Consider the following 17,935-nt stretch of genomic DNA (forward strand, 5'->3'; position numbering starts at 1 on the left):
CTGTGGGCCGAGAGCCATATCAACCACACCTACATGCAGGTGAGTAAAACCACGCTGGTCGGACCGATACTCGGAAACACCGACGGGTTTCCCTATGCAAGACTTCCAAGGTTTGCTAAGACGGCGCCGGTGAAGATAAGCCCACTAGGCAGGCTTGATTTACGCCCACATATTTCCACCATTGCTGAAATGTGGAGTACTGTATGAACATCTCGTCGTCTATCAGTGCTAAGATTACCGAAGCGTCTCAGGGCCACGTAACTCTCCACAACCCCGCCCCCAGATTACTGATGCTGGTTCCACAAGCTGACGATCTGATGGGCTCCAAACAGTCGATCCCTGGCAGCTGCATAGAAAACGACGTACACATTTCCAGATAGAAAAAGGCAAGAGGCCGAATCGAGACGCCAGAAATGGAAACAAGGAAATCTTAAACAAGGACCGAACCATGCACACCACTACCTAAGTATACAGTGAGACGCTGAATTCTTGCAGCTACGGATCTGCGCTTCGGGCCGAAGCGCGACGCACTTGCCCGTTGCTGCAATCCATGCTGCACTTGCCGTACGATGTGTGATCAAAACTTAATCTAGCCGCATCTTACGCCACACCGCCTACTTCCATCTAAATCTCTACTCAGCAACGGCTTACTACATGATAGTCATTAGAGCATTTCCATCGCCTCAACGTTCCGCTCCCGTAGTAGGTGTTGCGTGTCGCGACGTGATCATGTGAGCGGCTTCTGGTTTTGCTCGGGCTTGTAACATGCGAGACGAGCGTTCAAGTCCATCGTCGAACGTTCCAAGACCACGGTGTCTGTTTCAATCCACCAAAACAGCTCTTCCATCAGCTTACACGATCGGCGAAAATCAGAGGACGATTATCAGGATTCGATTGGATCAATAAGGCAATCGAGATGATGGGAGCTTTTCTGACGAAGCCTCTACGGCACCCCAGTGGAAAAGAATATGTTCCCATACCCAACCCTGAATCCGGCACCCAAGAGAACCATCACAGCAAAGAGAGACGCAAGCGCCTACCGAAAGGCGTCGTCATGGTCTGTCTTGCCGCTATCCTGGTACTGCTTATTCCAGTCTCCTACTTCCTCTTTGCCGCAAGTACACGGAATGGCGCATTCAACCACGCCGGCCTGCCCATCCAGCATGACGATAAAGGCATATTCATAGCCTGTCCGGAAGATCCTTCATCGGCACGGAAATCGGGTTGTTCTTTCGACCTTCTCGCCAACGGCTGGATCCCCGACCCTTGCTTCGACGCAACTATGCACCACGATTTTGTCGATGGCAAGGATTATGGCTTCTTCGAGGACCGGAATGGCAAGCACCGAGTACATCAAAATACGGTCATGGAGGGAGATAATAGCAGATATCCAGACGGGCTCTGGGTGACGTTTGAAGAACACCACACGCATTGTCGTTACTTGGTTAATGGATCCATCAGAGCCGTCTCGCGACCCCATGCACCTTTCCTCGATGTTTACCTGGATAGGGACCATATGATGCATTGTTATGGTGTACTTGGAGAACATCAGGACTCTGATCATATTGAGACATATGTCAAGGCTTTCTTCGAATCGCGCAAGTGTTACATTCGTGATTGAGCCGGATCGGACTCGTGGACTGTCTGTTGTTGGCGGGTTAGCAATCTTTAGCTTAGGAACAATCGCAAGCCACTGTGTTTGAACTCCGCAACAATTGGTGCTTGATCTTCGTAGCCGGTGTACTGGCCATATTCTGTCGCTATGACATCCAACAGCCTGATAAAATGGGTCGAGAGTGTTGATGGGATGATGCTGCCCGGTGTGCCGATAGGCGGGCGAAGGAGGCGGGGCTGTTGAAGCGGGCGTCGGGCAACTTCAGCGCCGGAACGTCAAAACGCCGAAATACCATGCAGGGCATTTCTCCCCTATCACTTCACCAATGATACCAACTCTACCTAGGTACAGATGCTCTACGCGACGTCCACATTTTCGCATCTCCCAAGTGGATGGTGCAGTATGTTCGCGCAGCCCGACAGGAATCCGCCTATAGCGGGCCGTGATGGTCCCATGCTCACCGATGAAGAAACACATAACACCGCCTACGAAGATCAATGGTGCGTATCATCGCCTATGAGTCACATCTGCACTCCAATCCCAGAACGTGTTTGTCTAGAGAAAATGTTGGGGGTGAACCATACTTTTGCGAATGGCAGATATGTCGAAAGCTGATACGTTGCATCCAGCCACCTTTTGATGACTGGCCCGCATGGCTTCAGCTGAACGCGTCCATCTTCAAAACAAGAATGGTTGATCGCAGAAGGCTGTCGCGTGACTCCTCTATATGAACAAGATGACCCTGGCTCACAGGCGACATTCTTTCCATACATAACAACATCTTTTCCGAAACGATGCCCTTCGCTTCCCAGGTATTCATTGACCACCAGCTTAACCAGAGACCCTTGTCTGTTTACAACATTTTCCAAGGAGTAGGCTGGCGATGGATATTTTTCGCGCGCATATATGTACAGTTGAATCTTTGGACGCTGCAGCTGATCTATTCATATACGTTTCTTTACGTTGGCTATATATATCTCCTTGTATGGTTCCTAGCGTACGGAAAAGCTGGAAAGATTCCTACGATGAATGATGACATACTGGTATGGAAGCCGAGACATGACCACAAGGCACTGAAACCAAAAAAATCTGACAGTAGACAGAGTATATTTTTGGACAAAGTCTCATCCTCGGCCAACCCTCGATGGGGGTTGTTTTGGGTGTTGTACTATCTGTTTACGCAGGACCAACTCGGTTTTATTGCCAACTATACGATGGCCTGGAGTTTGGAGGCAAACATTGATTCGGAATTGGTCATCTTTGTGAACAATGGCCGTCCCTTTATAGTCCCTTGCTCGAGAACAGCAGAGGACAAGGACCTTTTGGAGCAGATTCGCATCTTCTACGACTTGCAGCGTATAAGATATGGCATGTTCGAATTGATTGGCGCAAAGTCGATCCAAAGAATCGATGTCGCCAAGGTCAGTGTCTGATCCCGAGTTTACCACGTTATGTTGCTCATCTGACCATTTCGCCTACTTTAGTTGCATAGCAGGGAGATTGTGGGCAAGCGGCTTAAAGAATCGCTTGATCTAGGACTGCTTGGATCTTATGGTCGTCAGGCTCATTACTTCGAGAAACCATCTGAACTGACAGGAGACCATATACAGAAAAGACTCATTCGACAGCAGGTCCTGACAACGTTAGGCCAACAGAAGAATGCACTCAATATCATTCGTAGTTGGGATCCGCAGATCACTACTACGGTGATTCTCTTCCCAATTGTGCTAAGTCTAATCATATCGATTGTCTGGTCTGTTGTGGCGTCGGCCAAATTCAAAGCGGATGTTCAGACTAGCACGCAGACTGGCTTCACAATCGGTAGCTACGTCGTAACCGCGGGTATCTCTCCAAGACACTCTTCTGGACCACTGGACGAATGGCTAATCTTGGCAGGTGCTCTGTTAGTCGCCTTGGTCGCATTCCTTGATGGCAAGGTCAACGGTATGGAGCATTGATCTTGGTGGCGGAGTATTCGGCTGCATTGATAATGCACATGTCTAGAGAGATGTGAATACTGAAGTTGGACTTTTGAGCGATTTTGCGTTGTTGTCGTGTCAAGAAGCGCAAGCGAGCTGCAGCAGTATGCGACGTTGGGGCGTAGCAGACGCTAGTCGTTTCGACCTAGAGCTCAGACAGGCGTGCATGGTTCGTTGCGATGATAAAAAGAAAGACGAAGTAGTTGTTCGTAGGGGATGCCTGTGTTGTATGTACACTACTGGGTAGTTGGCGTTTCAGATAGATGACGGGATGCGATATCTCGACCAAAGCTTACTTTGACTTCATGTGTTTGGCACAGCGTAATATGAAGCACTGTTATTTCTTAGCTCTTAGTGGCGGTAAAGCTGGAACTGCCGGCTGGACCATGTTGTGCGAGTTGCTTGCCATGATCAGGGATGCTTGAGATTGATTATAACACATTGCCAGCCTGTTGCCAATTAGTTCAGTTGTCGACGAATTAGAAGCGTGAACCACAAATGACGCTTCGCGACTTCCAAAGTCGTGGATAGTCGTTGTTGTTGCTGCAATGATGCTTATCGCAGCTAAACCCAGTTTGGAATATAGGCAGCATAAAAACAACAACGTGAGGACTGTCGGGATAGTCGTTCGTTGGACGGCCAGCGTTGGAAAGTGGGCCAAAGCCAAAGGCCGCATCTCAACAGTGTGATGGACTTGTACGCGCAGTCGGCACACGAGAATGGCATGAGACACGTTCACCGGGTAAAACTCAATGATGATGTCAGCAGAAGTTATGGCAAGAAAGTTGCATTGTCGTTGGGTGCAGGTGTTGGCATTGTGTTTGCAGTGATTTGCAGGGGATGAAACCTGGACGGGATCGACGTGACGCTAAATTTAGTCTGCCGGCTGCGCCACTGCCCTAAGGCAAGGACATTGAGTTATACAGCCGATGCGCTCAACAAAAGACGGGCGGCGGCCTGCCTGACGAAGGTGATTTGCAGCGATTGCTACGAGGAGTTTGTCGCGATGCAATGCTGGACATGGTGCATCCTAATATCGCAATCAAGATGAGAGCAATCCGTCCAATAGCGCTAGGGGCGCGGCAGGTGTGGCACTGTCCGTATTCCGCAGTTGTTAAAAGTGTATCTGCGGGCCAATCACAGGCGCGCTTGCTCCTTCGGCATCACGATTAAGCGTGAGAGGTTGCCCTGCTCTCCTTTACACACCAGTCGTCGTGGCATGACGATGACGTTGCGGATATGCCTGCGATAGCAGGCATGCTAATGCAATGGGTGTCGCCCTGCTCGCCCATGGGCAGCATCGTCAGCGTCGCGGCCGCGTCGACGAAAACTGGCCTTCCCGCACCTTCTCTGTGGCCAACCGTCGAGTCGAAACGGAAGGAGCGTGCAGTGCACCGGTATACGAAGCTAGCGCCTTGTCGCGCTTTCTGTGGCCTGTCTTTCCTCTTCCGCTGCACTCCACCGTAAACATTCATTCGCCTCAGGAGTTTGACTACCAGCGCTGCGGGTCACTCTCCAGCGTTGCAACTACACCCGCCTTCGATTCCTACACTCGCTATACCAGGCCTTTTTTTAATTCCCCTCTTGTCCATGCACCGCCGCTGCTGATCACCCGGGCCCGTCGCCCCTGCCAACTCAGCGTCGTAGCTTCCTCTGACACCTGTTTCACTCGCTGCAGGCTTATCCTCGCTCGCTGTAGTCGTACTCCTCAGCTGTGCCCCGACGAATCCCACACCAGCGCAATCCCACCAACACCCGCCCACCACACTTCCGAGCCGCACACGACCCCCTTCACGCCCACCCACGACATCTCACCCATCCACGACGACCGCGTTGAGAGGCAGACGGGACGGTGAACATGAAGAGGAGGACGTCATAATGGCCGTTACCACCTCGCGCGATGACGCGCTACGGCTACCTGGCAATACGCAGCCCGACATGCCCTGCCTACAACCCACACAGGCGCCCCCACGATCGAGACGGAAACAATCCACGCTGCCGACATCAAGCGCATTTGTGTCCCTTTTCCTCGTCCTGGCCATTGCCTCCTTCCTCCCGCTCGCGAGCGCCGTATTCGTAAACTTCCAAGACTGCCTGACCCAGGTCTACCTGGCCGATGGAAAGCAGACACCCTTCCTACGCTTCACCCCCGAATACGTCTGGGCTGACTTCAGTCCCGACCACTTGTTGAATGTCACCGTCTACGGCAATGTCTCCGGCCAAGCCCAGAATGGCGCCTACCCACCGCTGGACGATGACAACTGGAAGGACCCGAACAAGACTTTTGGCAAGATTGTGAACCTTGCGCCCAACCACAGGCACTACACGACTTTGTTCTGGAGCAACAGGGTTCTGTCGTACTCGGCATACACGGCTCCCCCCACCGCCTTCTGTGACTCCGTCCTCAACACAAGCTGCCCGGTCGCCCCCGCCTTTGGTGGCAACTTGAGCGAGTTCTGGACCATGCCTGCCGTCAGTGTTGCACACCAGTTTGACAGCTCGTACGCCTTCTCAACATGGGCCTCGACACTGCGCATCGTCTCCGGTGACGACAACGCCCAGGCTCTCGGCTGCGTATCTGCGAACATCACCCCTGATCTCGGCAAGACACTCACGGATGCCTTGTGCTACTTCCCGGCTGCAATACTCGCGCTCGTGGCTATTGCAACCGTCTTTGCCGCCACGTGCAGCCCCTGGGGAACCTCGAACATATTCCGCTGGACCAGCAACTACGGTCGCGACGAGGACCTGCTGCGCTTGGTCACGCCGGGGTTCGGAGATTGTCTCCAGTACATTCAGTTCGTCGTCCTGGCTGGCAGTCTCAGTTTGAATTACCCTGGCTACTTTCAGCCCGCCATTAGCCAGGCCAGCTGGTCAATCCTGTTGTGGAACCAAAGCTTCGTTAGTGGAGAAAGCGGATCTCAGAGTCTGGTTGACGGCATCTACTTCGCCAACGGCACCTACGGTCTGACTCGGCTTGGGCAGTATGTCGGTATGGCCAAGGACCGTGACATATGGGCATGCATGGCCATCTTCCTGCTAGTCCTCATCGCCTGTGTTATAGTGCTTACCCAGCTCGGTTTCTTCATACGTTGGCTCTATCGCTGGCTTACTCAAAAACAGGACGGTGACTTGACTGGAAAGAACTTTGCCTTCACTGCTGGCAACATCATCCGTGTTGTATTCAACTATTTTCTGCTTCCCATCATAGCACTATCCTTGTTCCAGCTCGTGGTTGGCCCACGCTCGCCGGCTACCGTCCTCTCTACAGCAGTCGTTATGCTGCTCGTTGTTGCTGGAGTAGCCACCTGGATCTTTTGGTTCATCTTCACCACCCGCCCTCGCGCCCACTTGTTCGACGATCTTCCCACCGTCCTGACCTACGGACCCCTCTACAACACGTATTCTGATGATGCGGCGCCGTTTTCTTTCATCCCCGTCTTGCTCACCATCATCCGTGGTATTGCCATCGGTGCTATCCAGCCGTCTGGTATTGCCCAAATCATCATACTTGCTATCTGCGAAGTAATCCTAATTCTCACTTTACACGCCTTCCGCCCTTTCCAGTCCAACACTTCGATGAACGCCTACCATACTTTCTTCTCGACCGTGCGACTCATTTGCGTCCTTCTCTCGGTGGCGTTTGTGCCATCTCTCGATGTTGAAGAAGCAGCAAAAGGGTGGATTGGGTACATCATCTTATTACTCCACGCCATCGTCTTGATTTTTGGCTTTTTTCTAAATGCTCTTCAGACAATCATCGAGGTCTCGGCTCGGCTCACGGGTGCGGGTGCTGACACGCGAGGTGGTCTTACCAAGGTCTTTGGAAAGCGACAATTATCGAAACGTAACGGCCGTCGAACGACTCGAGGCAGCCTCAACTCCAATGCCGCTATGCTATCACACGATGAGAACAAGAACATACAACTCATGAACAGTCGGTCGCGGAGTCTGTCTGCCAGTTCAGCTGTCCTTCTGAACGGACCATATGATCGGGATAGTCAACGCGCGAGTGTTGGATTTGACGGCTTCAGCCAGGGCGACTACGGAAATGTCAGCCCGACTCCAGGATCAGGCGCAGTACCTTTCACATTCTTGGGTGGATCATCGGGCCAGAGCTCTCGTCGACCAACTATGGGCACTATGGACGCTGCGGATCCTTATTATCGACCCCCACGCCCTCGTAAACATACTATGGACTCCATAACCGCTGCTGCTCCCGGCAAGGAGCCTCCTGGCAGTGCAGACATTGTGGATGCACCATACTCTGACAATTTGGACATGGAAGCTCTCAAGGCTGCTGAAGGCCCGTCTCGTAGCTCTGGAACACCTGCCCCAGCCTATCTGCGGCTGAACCGCGACGATTCTGATTCCAATCTTGACAGACGGAACAATAACACTACTGATTATTCTGTACGTGAGTCGGACTTTTACTACGGACTCCGCGGCCCTGCCCTGTCTTCGCAACCCACGCGAAAGTTGAAGACTGGACCGGCAGATCCCATGAGTCCTGTATCGTCGGCCACTGGCTGGTTCAAGAGCTTGAACTTGCTGGGTGGGCGCAAGAAGGAAAAGAGCAAGGGTTTCGAGGTTGTCAGGAGTACGCGCATGCCACCACAGATGATGGCGGTTGAAGAAGACGTCGAATCACCGGAGGTCGTGCAGGAGCCATATCGTGACAGTCCAGAGTCGCCCTCGCGAGCTCGAAACGTATCTCGAGGATCTGCTGTGGCGACAGCGGCCGGCTTGACGGGCGAAAGACGAGACTCTAGCAGCGATAGTGACTCGGATACGAGCGAGGACGAACAAGATTACGAGCCCGTGGACCGTGTCTCACCCATTGCACCGGCCCTGGAGCCTATCGAGAGCTTTGGCGGAATCGAGCTGCCCAGTAGGATTGGGTCGCGTGCCTCACGCGTTACACAAGCAACGGGACCCCCGAGTCGTGTACCGTCAATACCACGAAAAAACTCGCGACGTACAAAGTCGACGGAGGCAGCTTATCTTCCAGACAGGTTATCTACAGTCATGGACGTAGCAACGTCGGAAAGCCCAATGAGCCAAAGACAAAGTCGGCACCTGCAACCCGGCGGACCTGGAGGACTGCCTATCCGGCTACCTTTTGGATCTAGCGAGCCTTCACCGGAGCGCTCGCCGGGGCATTCGGCAGCGTCGAGTACTTACCGCAATGACGGCACGAGTGAATTCCATGTGCCAACACCGGTTGGCGGAACATCGGAGCGACCTCTGAGCACTGGATTTGTGCAACATCATGTGACAAAGGACAGTGTGGAGCGGAACGTGTACGACGCGGGAAGCCATCTCGAGGCCTCGGCAGAGATTGTGGACCGGAGCCGCAGTGGCAGCACACAACACAGCGGACGCAGCTACAAGAGGTGAAGTCATTTCATTTGAATGCTTCTGGCACATTATTTTGAGACGAATATGTCGCATTTGTAATCTCGATTTTGGCGCGCGACGCGCATTTACGAGTCTCATTACTGTAGAGTTGTTCAAAAGCGATTTTGAAGGCGTTTCTCTGAACATGTGAGCGATTGGCTCTATAGGGCGTAGAAATGGGCACTATATACTTTACTGGGTTTTTACATACAAGTGAGGAGGAAGGATGCTGGGAATAGCAGCACGTACAATAGTAATTGCAGTCGATTTGAGACTAGGTGTGCAAGTGTACGCATTGCTTTTGGACACGTGAAGAGGGTCGGCGATTCGTTGTTCCAGGACGAGGCTAGGACAGGCGTGGCGGCGCAGTTGGTCGCGTGAAGGGGCTAAGATAACGGCGATATAACGCCTCAGGCATACTCGCACAACGAAGCTCAACCAAGGCCCCGAAGCTAGCCATTTGTTTTGTTTAGGGTGTGCGACGTCTCGCGTGACCTGTTCTCTCTGGTCAGGCTCTGTTTCTCGACAACAGCCTGGACCTTGTCTACTTAATCACGAGCGGCGCAGCGAGTGGTTGCCGTTCCCCTCGCCGAGCCGACGCGCGCAGGACCCACCCACCTCCGGCCTCTACACCGCAACCCAAAGGCGCGCTCCCGGTAGGTGAGTGAAGGATATTTGGGCGTGTGGCCACGTGCTGATTGGAAGAAGCAGCACGGCTCAGAGAGTATTACTAAAATCGGAACGAGCGTTGTTAGCAGGACCAAGTGGCGGCATGTTGCCGTGAGCCGGCCGACCTTCTCTACGAAGACCACCCCTCCCGTTCACGTTGCCTAAGCAGAGGGTCACTTGCCTCTGAAACTGGCCCAGCCGACACAGGTCCAACCGTCCACCGCCTTTGGTCGCGTCGATCCGCCCTATAAAACGTCCCAGATGCCTCCAAACGCCCACCAACGCCCGAGCGGTCCTTTCACCCACAACTCGCACGCATACGGCGGTCAGTATGACGGCGCGAGCAGCAGTGTAGACGGACCCCGCGAGGCTGTCATAGGAAGCAACTCTAGACACCATTCACAGGGCGTCGTTGCGTCTCATTTCCTGGCCCAGGACCGTGAAACGTGGATCGACTTCCTGAGAGACGGTACCGAGGCCACTGTCAACCCACAACAACCACGCTCTGCAAATACCTCCCCCGCTGCCGCCTCCGAAGCCCGCTCAAACCCTTCTTCCTCACGATACACTCTCCCAAATCGCTCCTCACAGCGTACCGAGTCGTCGTCGTCCCGCAGCTCCGACCGCAAGCGGCGCCTCACAGCCGCTGACTCGCCTCTGAGACGCCCATCGAGCATACGCATGCACTCTGAGAACGCTGGGGACTCGAATTCCGATCCGATCGTCTTGGACTCGTCGCCTGCTTCGAACAGACCACTTCCGCCCACTCCAACCATGGGTGTTGCATCACAAGCGTTTATGGGCACGATAAGGAGGCAGAGCGATATCGCACTGCCTCCTTGGCAGCCGGACAGCGAAGTCTCGCAGTGTCCGGTGTGCAACAGACCCTTTACATTCATACTGCGGAGGCATCACTGCAGGTACGTATCAAGAAGAAGTTTCCATGTCCTCGGTGACGTCGGGCATAAGATGCTTCCGTCCCAAGTGCTTCGGCTTCATCCGAGAATACGGCTACGTCGCCACGCAAACCGCCTGCTAACTACCAAAACAGGAAATGTGGAAGAGTAGTATGCGCTGCCTGCTCGCCGCACCGCATCACCATCCCCCGCCAGTTTATCGTGCACCCGCCGTCTGAAAGCACGCCAAATTTCGTCGACCTGACGGGAGATGACGAGAACGCAATGTCGCCATTCGGCCCGTTCCGCAACCCAGCGCTAGGCGGAGGCGAAGAAGTCCGCGTTTGCAACCCATGTGTCCCTGACCCAAACTTTGGTCCACCGCCCCGATACGATTCACTCGGTCACGGCTCGCGCCCTTTCCCGCCTCGACCGACACAGGTGCCGTCTGCGCCGCCGCCGCATCCTCGTGCACATAGGAGTAACTCGAGTGCACATGATGCGAGTCGCTTTACGAGTCAGGGACAGATGCATGGGGCACGTGATTCCTCGAATGAGCATAGTCAGAACAGGAGAGTGAGTTATCATGGTAACTCTAATATTGGAGAAAGACGTCTTCCGCCCCTTCCTCCATCTGCGAATCAGCAGCAACAACACCCCCACCACCGCGCCCCTTTGATCTCCCAAACCATAGCCAACAACCGCGCCCGACAAGCGCACAACCACGTAAACTTTGGCTACGGATCTTTCTCGGGCCACGGCCCATTTGGCCAAGCCACATCGACGCCTGTGCCTCCTCCTTTGCAGCCGCAACACGCACAGCCGCCGCGGCCCAGACGACAGATTCCTGAAGAAGACGAATGTCCCATCTGCGGCCTGGAACTACCACCAAAAGGTCCCGATGGCGATGATTCAGATAGGACGCAGCACATTGAGGAATGTATCGCTTTGCATTCTGCGTCTCCTGGTCCGACGGCGGCGTTGAATCGGACGCAGACGCAGAATAGTCAGAGTTTGCCTACGCAACGGACGCGGGGGATGAGTAGTGCGGGGGCGAATGTTGGTTATAATAATGGTGGTGAGGGAGCGAGTAACTTGCAGAATCGATTGAGTCATGCGGCTAGAGGCATGTTTCCGTATGTGGCGACGGAGAAGGATTGTGTGGATGAGGAGGGGAGGGTGGCCGAGTGTACGATTTGTTTGGAGGATTTTGAGGCGGGGGATAAGATGGCGAGGTTGGTGTGTTGGTGCAAGTTTCATGAGGTATGTTTTTGGTTTTGTTCATTTTTTCCCCCTCTCTCCCCTAAGTGGAAGTGAGAGAAGAGATTGCTAATTGAAGAACAGACTTGCATCAAGGAGTGGTGGGATAAGAAGGGGAGGGGTGCTTGTCCTACGCATCAGTTGCAGGAGTAAGGAGTTGTGCTGTGAATATTAGGCAAGTATGCTTTGTCTCTTTCTCAGCAACTGGGGGTCGACTTTGAGGGGGCGCGTGCAAGATGCTGAACGATTGGATGGCAGCGGGCGTATAGGGTAGAGGGACATCTTTTCTATGGATCAGGTCTAGTTCCGGCGTTTTATCTTTTGTGGTATTATACCCCTCCTTTCCACCATCCATCTTTGTAGCATCTCTTCGGAGGCGGTCGATTCTTTTGTGCAGCATTGCGACGCTTCCTATCGGAGGAGATCTGGATGGACACTGTTCAGTGTTGTTGAGAAGGCGAGCCTCTGCCTCTATTTGGCTTGCAAATTCTGTTCCAGATTGGTCTGGATAGAAGAGGATGTTTTGCATAGAAAGTCGTAGGTGGATAGATTGGTCCGCTGAATAGACAAACTTCACTCCTGCTCTGATTTGCAATCGATCAGCGCCGGGTCATTTTGTTCAGCCTTGTCCAAATCACGTATGTGGAAGCAGCTGCTTGTGGTAGGATTAGGCTAAAGTGGGGTCATCGTCCGACGCAACCTCTATCGAGGCGAGGCATACTCAGCTGCGCCCCGTTCCCGTGTCAGCATCCGGTGAGCAGGAAAGCGCCAATGGACCAAAATTCTCTCTTCCAGCGCTCATATATACCTGTAACCACGACATCGCGGACTCGGAAAATCAAACATGGATGCGCTCAAAGATGCAGTTGTCCTTACAGACTCATCCACGCAAGAACGGCAACATGCTGGCACGAAGCCTGCTGCTGAACCCCACCAACGCTTCAAGAACAAGCCCTACCTGCAATGCCTCGAGACGCTCGAAGATGCGTTTCCGGCGCTCAAATCGTTCTTGGAAAAGCTCGCGAATGAACAAGAGCCAGGCCGCAAGGCTGTCAATTCACACTACCTTGCGCAACACGGACGAGCACCAGGACGATGCTATTGCCTGGAATTCAAAAAGGAAGGCGTCTCCGTGATAGACGAAGGCGTCTTTGAGAGCGTTGCCGCGCTGAGAGCATATCTGAGGAAGAAACCGGCTACCCAAAGTCGCATCGACAAGCACAGACGCCTTTTTATCCTAGAGGATATGGAGCCAGACTACGTGGACGCACTAGGTCACCATCTGGGCGTGGATCCGTTGGTATTCAGCGAACAGATGAACACCTGGAACTTTACAGATTCGTGGTCTATCCCACATAGGGGGCTGCCTTCGATGTCGTTACCGGAACAGTCGTTCACTCTGCGCTACTACGAACTGCGCACCTTGCTCGAGCCGAGATCGGTCGATGTTCTCAGCTTGCAGACGTCATTCGCGGTCAACCGGCGCAGGTACGAAAGATGGAGAGACATAGATATACCATCACTAGGCAAGCCTGACCGAAGACATGCTTTTGTGAGACGATGCGCATCATTCTGGACATCTCAGAGCTCGTCTTCAGATGGAAAACCAGATGGAAAACCAGATGGAATACCAGATGGAAAACCGGATGATTTGGGGTGGGATGGTGAGTTTTCCAGATCGGCTCGAAGCCGCTACCAATAACTGATGGTCGCGACTATAGCTGTCATCCTCGTGGATCCTGCATTTGCTACCACCTGCGCGACACCGCTCCCAGCGTCAGCCAAGTCCGAGGTTCCCAAGTTTAACGGACTACCAATAGATCCAAGTGCACTCAAGACTCTGGATGATTGTCTTATCTTGCAGGCAGAGAAGCCATTCAAGAGTAGGTCGGCGCTCTGGAGAGCACAAGACTGGGGTGCAACGCATCCCCTCCAGGGAACTTTGCATCGGAGCTGGCCGTATCATAACGGATGCTCTACATTGGCTCCCTTGATGTTCTCCGAAGTTGGCATGGGAGCAAAGGAGGCAAACGTCGGGCTGTTCCAGAGGAGGCGGAATCTTACCAGCGCCATGGATGAGATGGTCTTCTACTGGACGAAGCTCGCCGCTCCCGAACTCATCCAGGAAACGATCGACAAGTCGTCCAATTCTGCATTTTACCTCCTCAAGCACGTCGCGCAACACTGGGTGAATCAGCTGGAACTCATGAACACCACCATCGCCAGAGCCGAATGGTTCTCCGACGACTACCAAGCTCAGATCGACGATAACTTGAGTAGACAGAAATGGAAAAACGACCTGCTCAAGATCAACGAAATCGCAAAAGATATCAATTACATGCGCCGACATCTGAACCACTTCTGGCGCGCCATGTATTTGAATCTTGAACGTCTGGGGGTCCAACTAGGTTCCGAGAGCGTCGACGGAAAGGCATCCCTCGCGCTACAAGGTGCACAACGGGACTTTCTCACCATTCACACAAGAATGCAGCCGTTGCGCGATCGCGCGGAAGCTCTGAACTCCGTCTCAAACGATCTCGCCAATCTGAGGGCGGCATTCAGAGGCGTCTCAGATGGCGAATTCAGCATGCGTCTTAGTCTGTTTGCCTCCGTTGTCTTTCCGCTTACCCTGCTCGCCGGCATCTTCAGCATGGGCGACGACTTTCTACCCGGAAAACCGCAGTTCTGGAAGCTCTGGGCCATCGGCTTGCCTGTTTGCTTGGCAGTGGCGCTTGTATTGCTGTATGGAAGACGACCCTGGGTGGTCACTATCGATTTATGGGAGGCTGCAAGATCGTGGCTCCAGTACCATAAGTTGGTGAAGCCCAGGGACGAGAAGGCCGCGCAAAAACGAGTCAGGGCTGGCATGGAAGACAACGAGATGAAAAAGAACAGGTCAGTAGAACAGGAAAACTTGAAGAAGAGAGCAAGCCGAAGGAGTCGCGACGAAGAGTATGGTGATTGTTGAACGAGCAGAGAGTGGAGATGTTCGAGGTGCATAGCTCAAGTGGGGCCATTTCGTCACCAACCGAGGCGACGCATGGGCCGGGTACCCTCATCCCCGCATTACCGCAGCAATCGCTTCCAGCTGCTCCCTCTTCCATCTCTGCGAGATACTAGTATGCGTATCATCCTCAACCCTCAGCACGACCCTTCCATCATCACCGCCTAATCTCGCCGCAATCTGCACACCATGATTGGCAGGCACGAAACAGTCGTCTTTGCCATACCATAATTGCACTGGCAAGTCCTTCCTGATATCCTCAACCCGGAAACCCCAGTCACGACACAATACCTTCCCATCCACAGATATACCTTGGAAACCTTGCGCTCTCGCTTCGCGGGTCGATCGCAATATCAGGCGGATGACGTCTCTATCGCCAATGATCTTCCGGTCCCTCGGATCCTTTACTTTGGCGAGACTGGAGGGAGACAGCGCGCGCTGAAGACGCTGCTCGTCGGTCAAGTCCATTCGTCCAAACACATTGCGGCTGAAATGCCACTCCATCAGGAACTGGGGAATGTATCTCCATCCATACGGGAAGCCGAATTGGTGCATGAGGTCCGCTCCTTTCATGCCAATGTCCATCGGTCCAAGTCCGCATACGATGGATATGCATTTCAGCTTCGTCGGGTCAAGTGATGCTGCGCAAGCGAGGACGTATGGACCGCCTCCCGATGCGCCTAGTACTGAGTAAGATTCGAGATGCAGATGCTCGATCAGACTTTCGAGATCTTTTGGGCAGTCGAGGAGCGTTCGTTGGGGGTGTGGTGTGCTCCAGCCTATACCCGGTCTATCGACTGAGATGATTCTCAAGCCTAGCTCGAGGCCAAGGTCGTGGTAGGAGGCTGCTTCGAGGCGAGAGCCTGGAAGGCCGTGGTGGTACAGGATTGGGTGACCAGTGGGTGAACCGTATTGTGCGTAGCCCAGTTTGCGGCCATCCGTAAGGGTGCAAATACTTGAGCTATCATCGCCCAGGGGATAGCAGCACTCGTTCAAATCACTCCCCTGATTAGGCATACTCTCATGCTCGATCTCGCTCATGATTGATGGCTCTATAGTAGGTTGATATGTTGTACACCGGGTAAATTGTTGGTTCGAGATGCGGTGTTTCACTTGCAAGAAGTAAAAATACAGTTGCCTTCATCAACTCCTAAGATCATCGCGATGAGAATAGGTCTTATGAGATTTTTGCTGGATAAGTAGAAGTCTGGTCGGCTTGGACAGACAGCCGACCAACAGCATCAGATGTTCTGCTTACTCCGATTTTTCCCGCTTTCTCTTTGTTCAAGCCAGGCAACAGTCTCGTAGATGTCATGGAAGACTACACACAACCAAACCCCTCTTTCTATCAACAAGCGCAGTGTATCTCCGACATCGTCACGCACTTTCAGTCGAAGGAAAATTGTTGCAGGCTAATCGGACGATTCGCTCTTTTCATTGCTAACGAATGCGGCATCGATACTATCCACACAAGCAGTAAAGCCGGCATGTTCGGTGGAAACATCCATCGCTTGGAACTAAATATCCATTGCGGATGATTGCAGCCTGCGAACTTCTGGTGCCGCCAATCAACAATCCGAGGCTGTACCATTACCCAGGCAGCTAACGACAAACAACCACGACGTAGCTGGACCTTTGCTCATGCACCAGACACTAAAACAAGTCAACGGTATGAAAACTTGAGTACACTTATCAGGCAGCTGCATATGCGCTATGCAGTAATCAGGCAATGTTAGCCTCACAATATTGTCAAAGCCCAATGCCGTGCTACTTTGCTGCTTCCGCTGCGACATGATCCACACCGTTCATTCCATGTAGAGAAATGCGCTGCGGATAACGCGATTCTGCAACATGCGTCTTAGCATTGCACCCAGATCTTTGTAAGAGATAGCAGTGTCCTACCGGTCACATGTAAGAGCTAAGACTGCGATATTACAGATACCGAAAAAACAAATCACCGCGTATGGGCATACCACATGCACCGTACCGTACCTTAAGCGAAACTGCCCATCCTAGTCGGTACTACCCAGCATCAACAACCCCGTTGTCTTCTATGACGACTCGACCACATTGCCGGCACGGATGTTCAACGTCAGAAAGCGTCAACACTTACATTCAAGAGCCACACACCCTACTCGAAAGGTATGCAATGCATCAGTTTTTCTGCTTCGACGGCTATTCCCATCCCAGCACCAAACGCGCTTACGCAGATCTTCCTCCCTCCACGAGAGTGAGGCTCAACGTTGCCTGCCATGCATATCTCAACCGTTCCTCTCTTCACACAACATGCCGCCACCAGACCGCGAAGCTGGGCCCAGACAGCCTAGCCTTCCCGTCCCGTCGATCAGGGTACTACCGTATCCAGCACTCTAATCGAACCAGTCGCCTCCTCTGCCTCGGGTCATAGAGAATGGTGGCGTAGGTGGTGGCATGGGCGCCTTGCGGCATGTGACATTGTCGGCGTTGAGCGCTGCGCTGCATGTGCGTGATCTTAGTGATTCTGTCGTGCAATGCGAAAATTCGCGCGTACGTCACTGACGGTGGGCTTTAGATGATGGTCATATATCGTTTCCGGTTGGTCGATTCAAAGGAACGTGATCAGACGGCTTGTCACCCTTTCTATTGGGGTGTTTAGAGTGTGTCTCCAGCATCATAATGCTGTACATGACGATTGGTTGGTGGATTACGTCCTACCAACCACATGCATGTAGACATCTGGTCAGACAGGTGGCGTATGTTGCGGGCCGTAGCGTATGATCGTCACTCTGTATGCTTCACGCTTTGCAGGCCACGAGAAATTTTTTATCTAGATGGATTGAGGCTAGATTAACTTACATCCATCCTCTTCCCTTTGAGAGATTTTCATTCACCCATCTATCCAGGAGACGGCGAGGCTCTAACTTCGCCGCGCACGTCTCGAAGGCGCTACCAGAACCAAATGCTCAGGCTCAAAATGACGGGTAAGCCGATCTGGCTGTCTTCATCGGATCAACCATGGATGGAAGGCTGCTACTGCATCACTGTGACTGGATAAAAGGAAAAGGGGCGGGGGCGAAAGTGTATACTAGAGCGTCTTACCCAGGTGCTCGGGTCAAATGCGACGAATGAATCC

At 53.0% G+C, this 17,935-nt stretch overlaps 4 protein-coding genes across 4 annotated transcripts; all 4 read left to right on the plus strand.

Annotated features, from left to right (window-relative positions):
* Nucleotides 1-2,409: 2,409 nt before the first annotated feature.
* ACET3X_002252 (uncharacterized protein) lies at nt 2,410-3,573 on the plus strand (the record flags this gene model as incomplete). The annotated part of the gene is made up of 3 exons (XM_069448747.1): nt 2,410-2,658; nt 2,848-3,036; nt 3,100-3,573. The coding sequence occupies 3 exons, from the start codon at nt 2,410-2,412 to the stop codon at nt 3,571-3,573; spliced, it is 912 nt and encodes a 303-aa protein (XP_069308799.1).
* Nucleotides 3,574-5,532: 1,959 nt separating this feature from the next.
* ACET3X_002253 (uncharacterized protein) lies at nt 5,533-8,994 on the plus strand (the record flags this gene model as incomplete). The annotated part of the gene is made up of 1 exon (XM_069448758.1): nt 5,533-8,994. One exon carries the CDS (start codon nt 5,533-5,535, stop codon nt 8,992-8,994), a length of 3,462 nt encoding a protein of 1,153 aa, XP_069308800.1.
* A 930-nt stretch (nt 8,995-9,924) lies between these two features.
* ACET3X_002254 (uncharacterized protein) lies at nt 9,925-11,972 on the plus strand (the record flags this gene model as incomplete). The annotated part of the gene is made up of 3 exons (XM_069448769.1): nt 9,925-10,583; nt 10,715-11,822; nt 11,904-11,972. 3 exons carry the CDS (start codon nt 9,925-9,927, stop codon nt 11,970-11,972), a joined length of 1,836 nt encoding a protein of 611 aa, XP_069308801.1.
* A 691-nt stretch (nt 11,973-12,663) lies between these two features.
* Nucleotides 12,664-14,787, plus strand: ACET3X_002255 (uncharacterized protein; the record flags this gene model as incomplete). Its single annotated transcript, XM_069448780.1, has 2 exons — nt 12,664-13,483; nt 13,541-14,787. 2 exons carry the CDS (start codon nt 12,664-12,666, stop codon nt 14,785-14,787), a joined length of 2,067 nt encoding a protein of 688 aa, XP_069308802.1.
* Nucleotides 14,788-17,935: the final 3,148 nt, after the last annotated feature.

The sequence above is a fragment of the Alternaria dauci genome, chromosome 2, assembly GCF_042100115.1.
Source record: "Alternaria dauci strain A2016 chromosome 2, whole genome shotgun sequence".
NCBI classification, from domain to species: Eukaryota; Fungi; Ascomycota; class Dothideomycetes; order Pleosporales; family Pleosporaceae; genus Alternaria; species Alternaria dauci.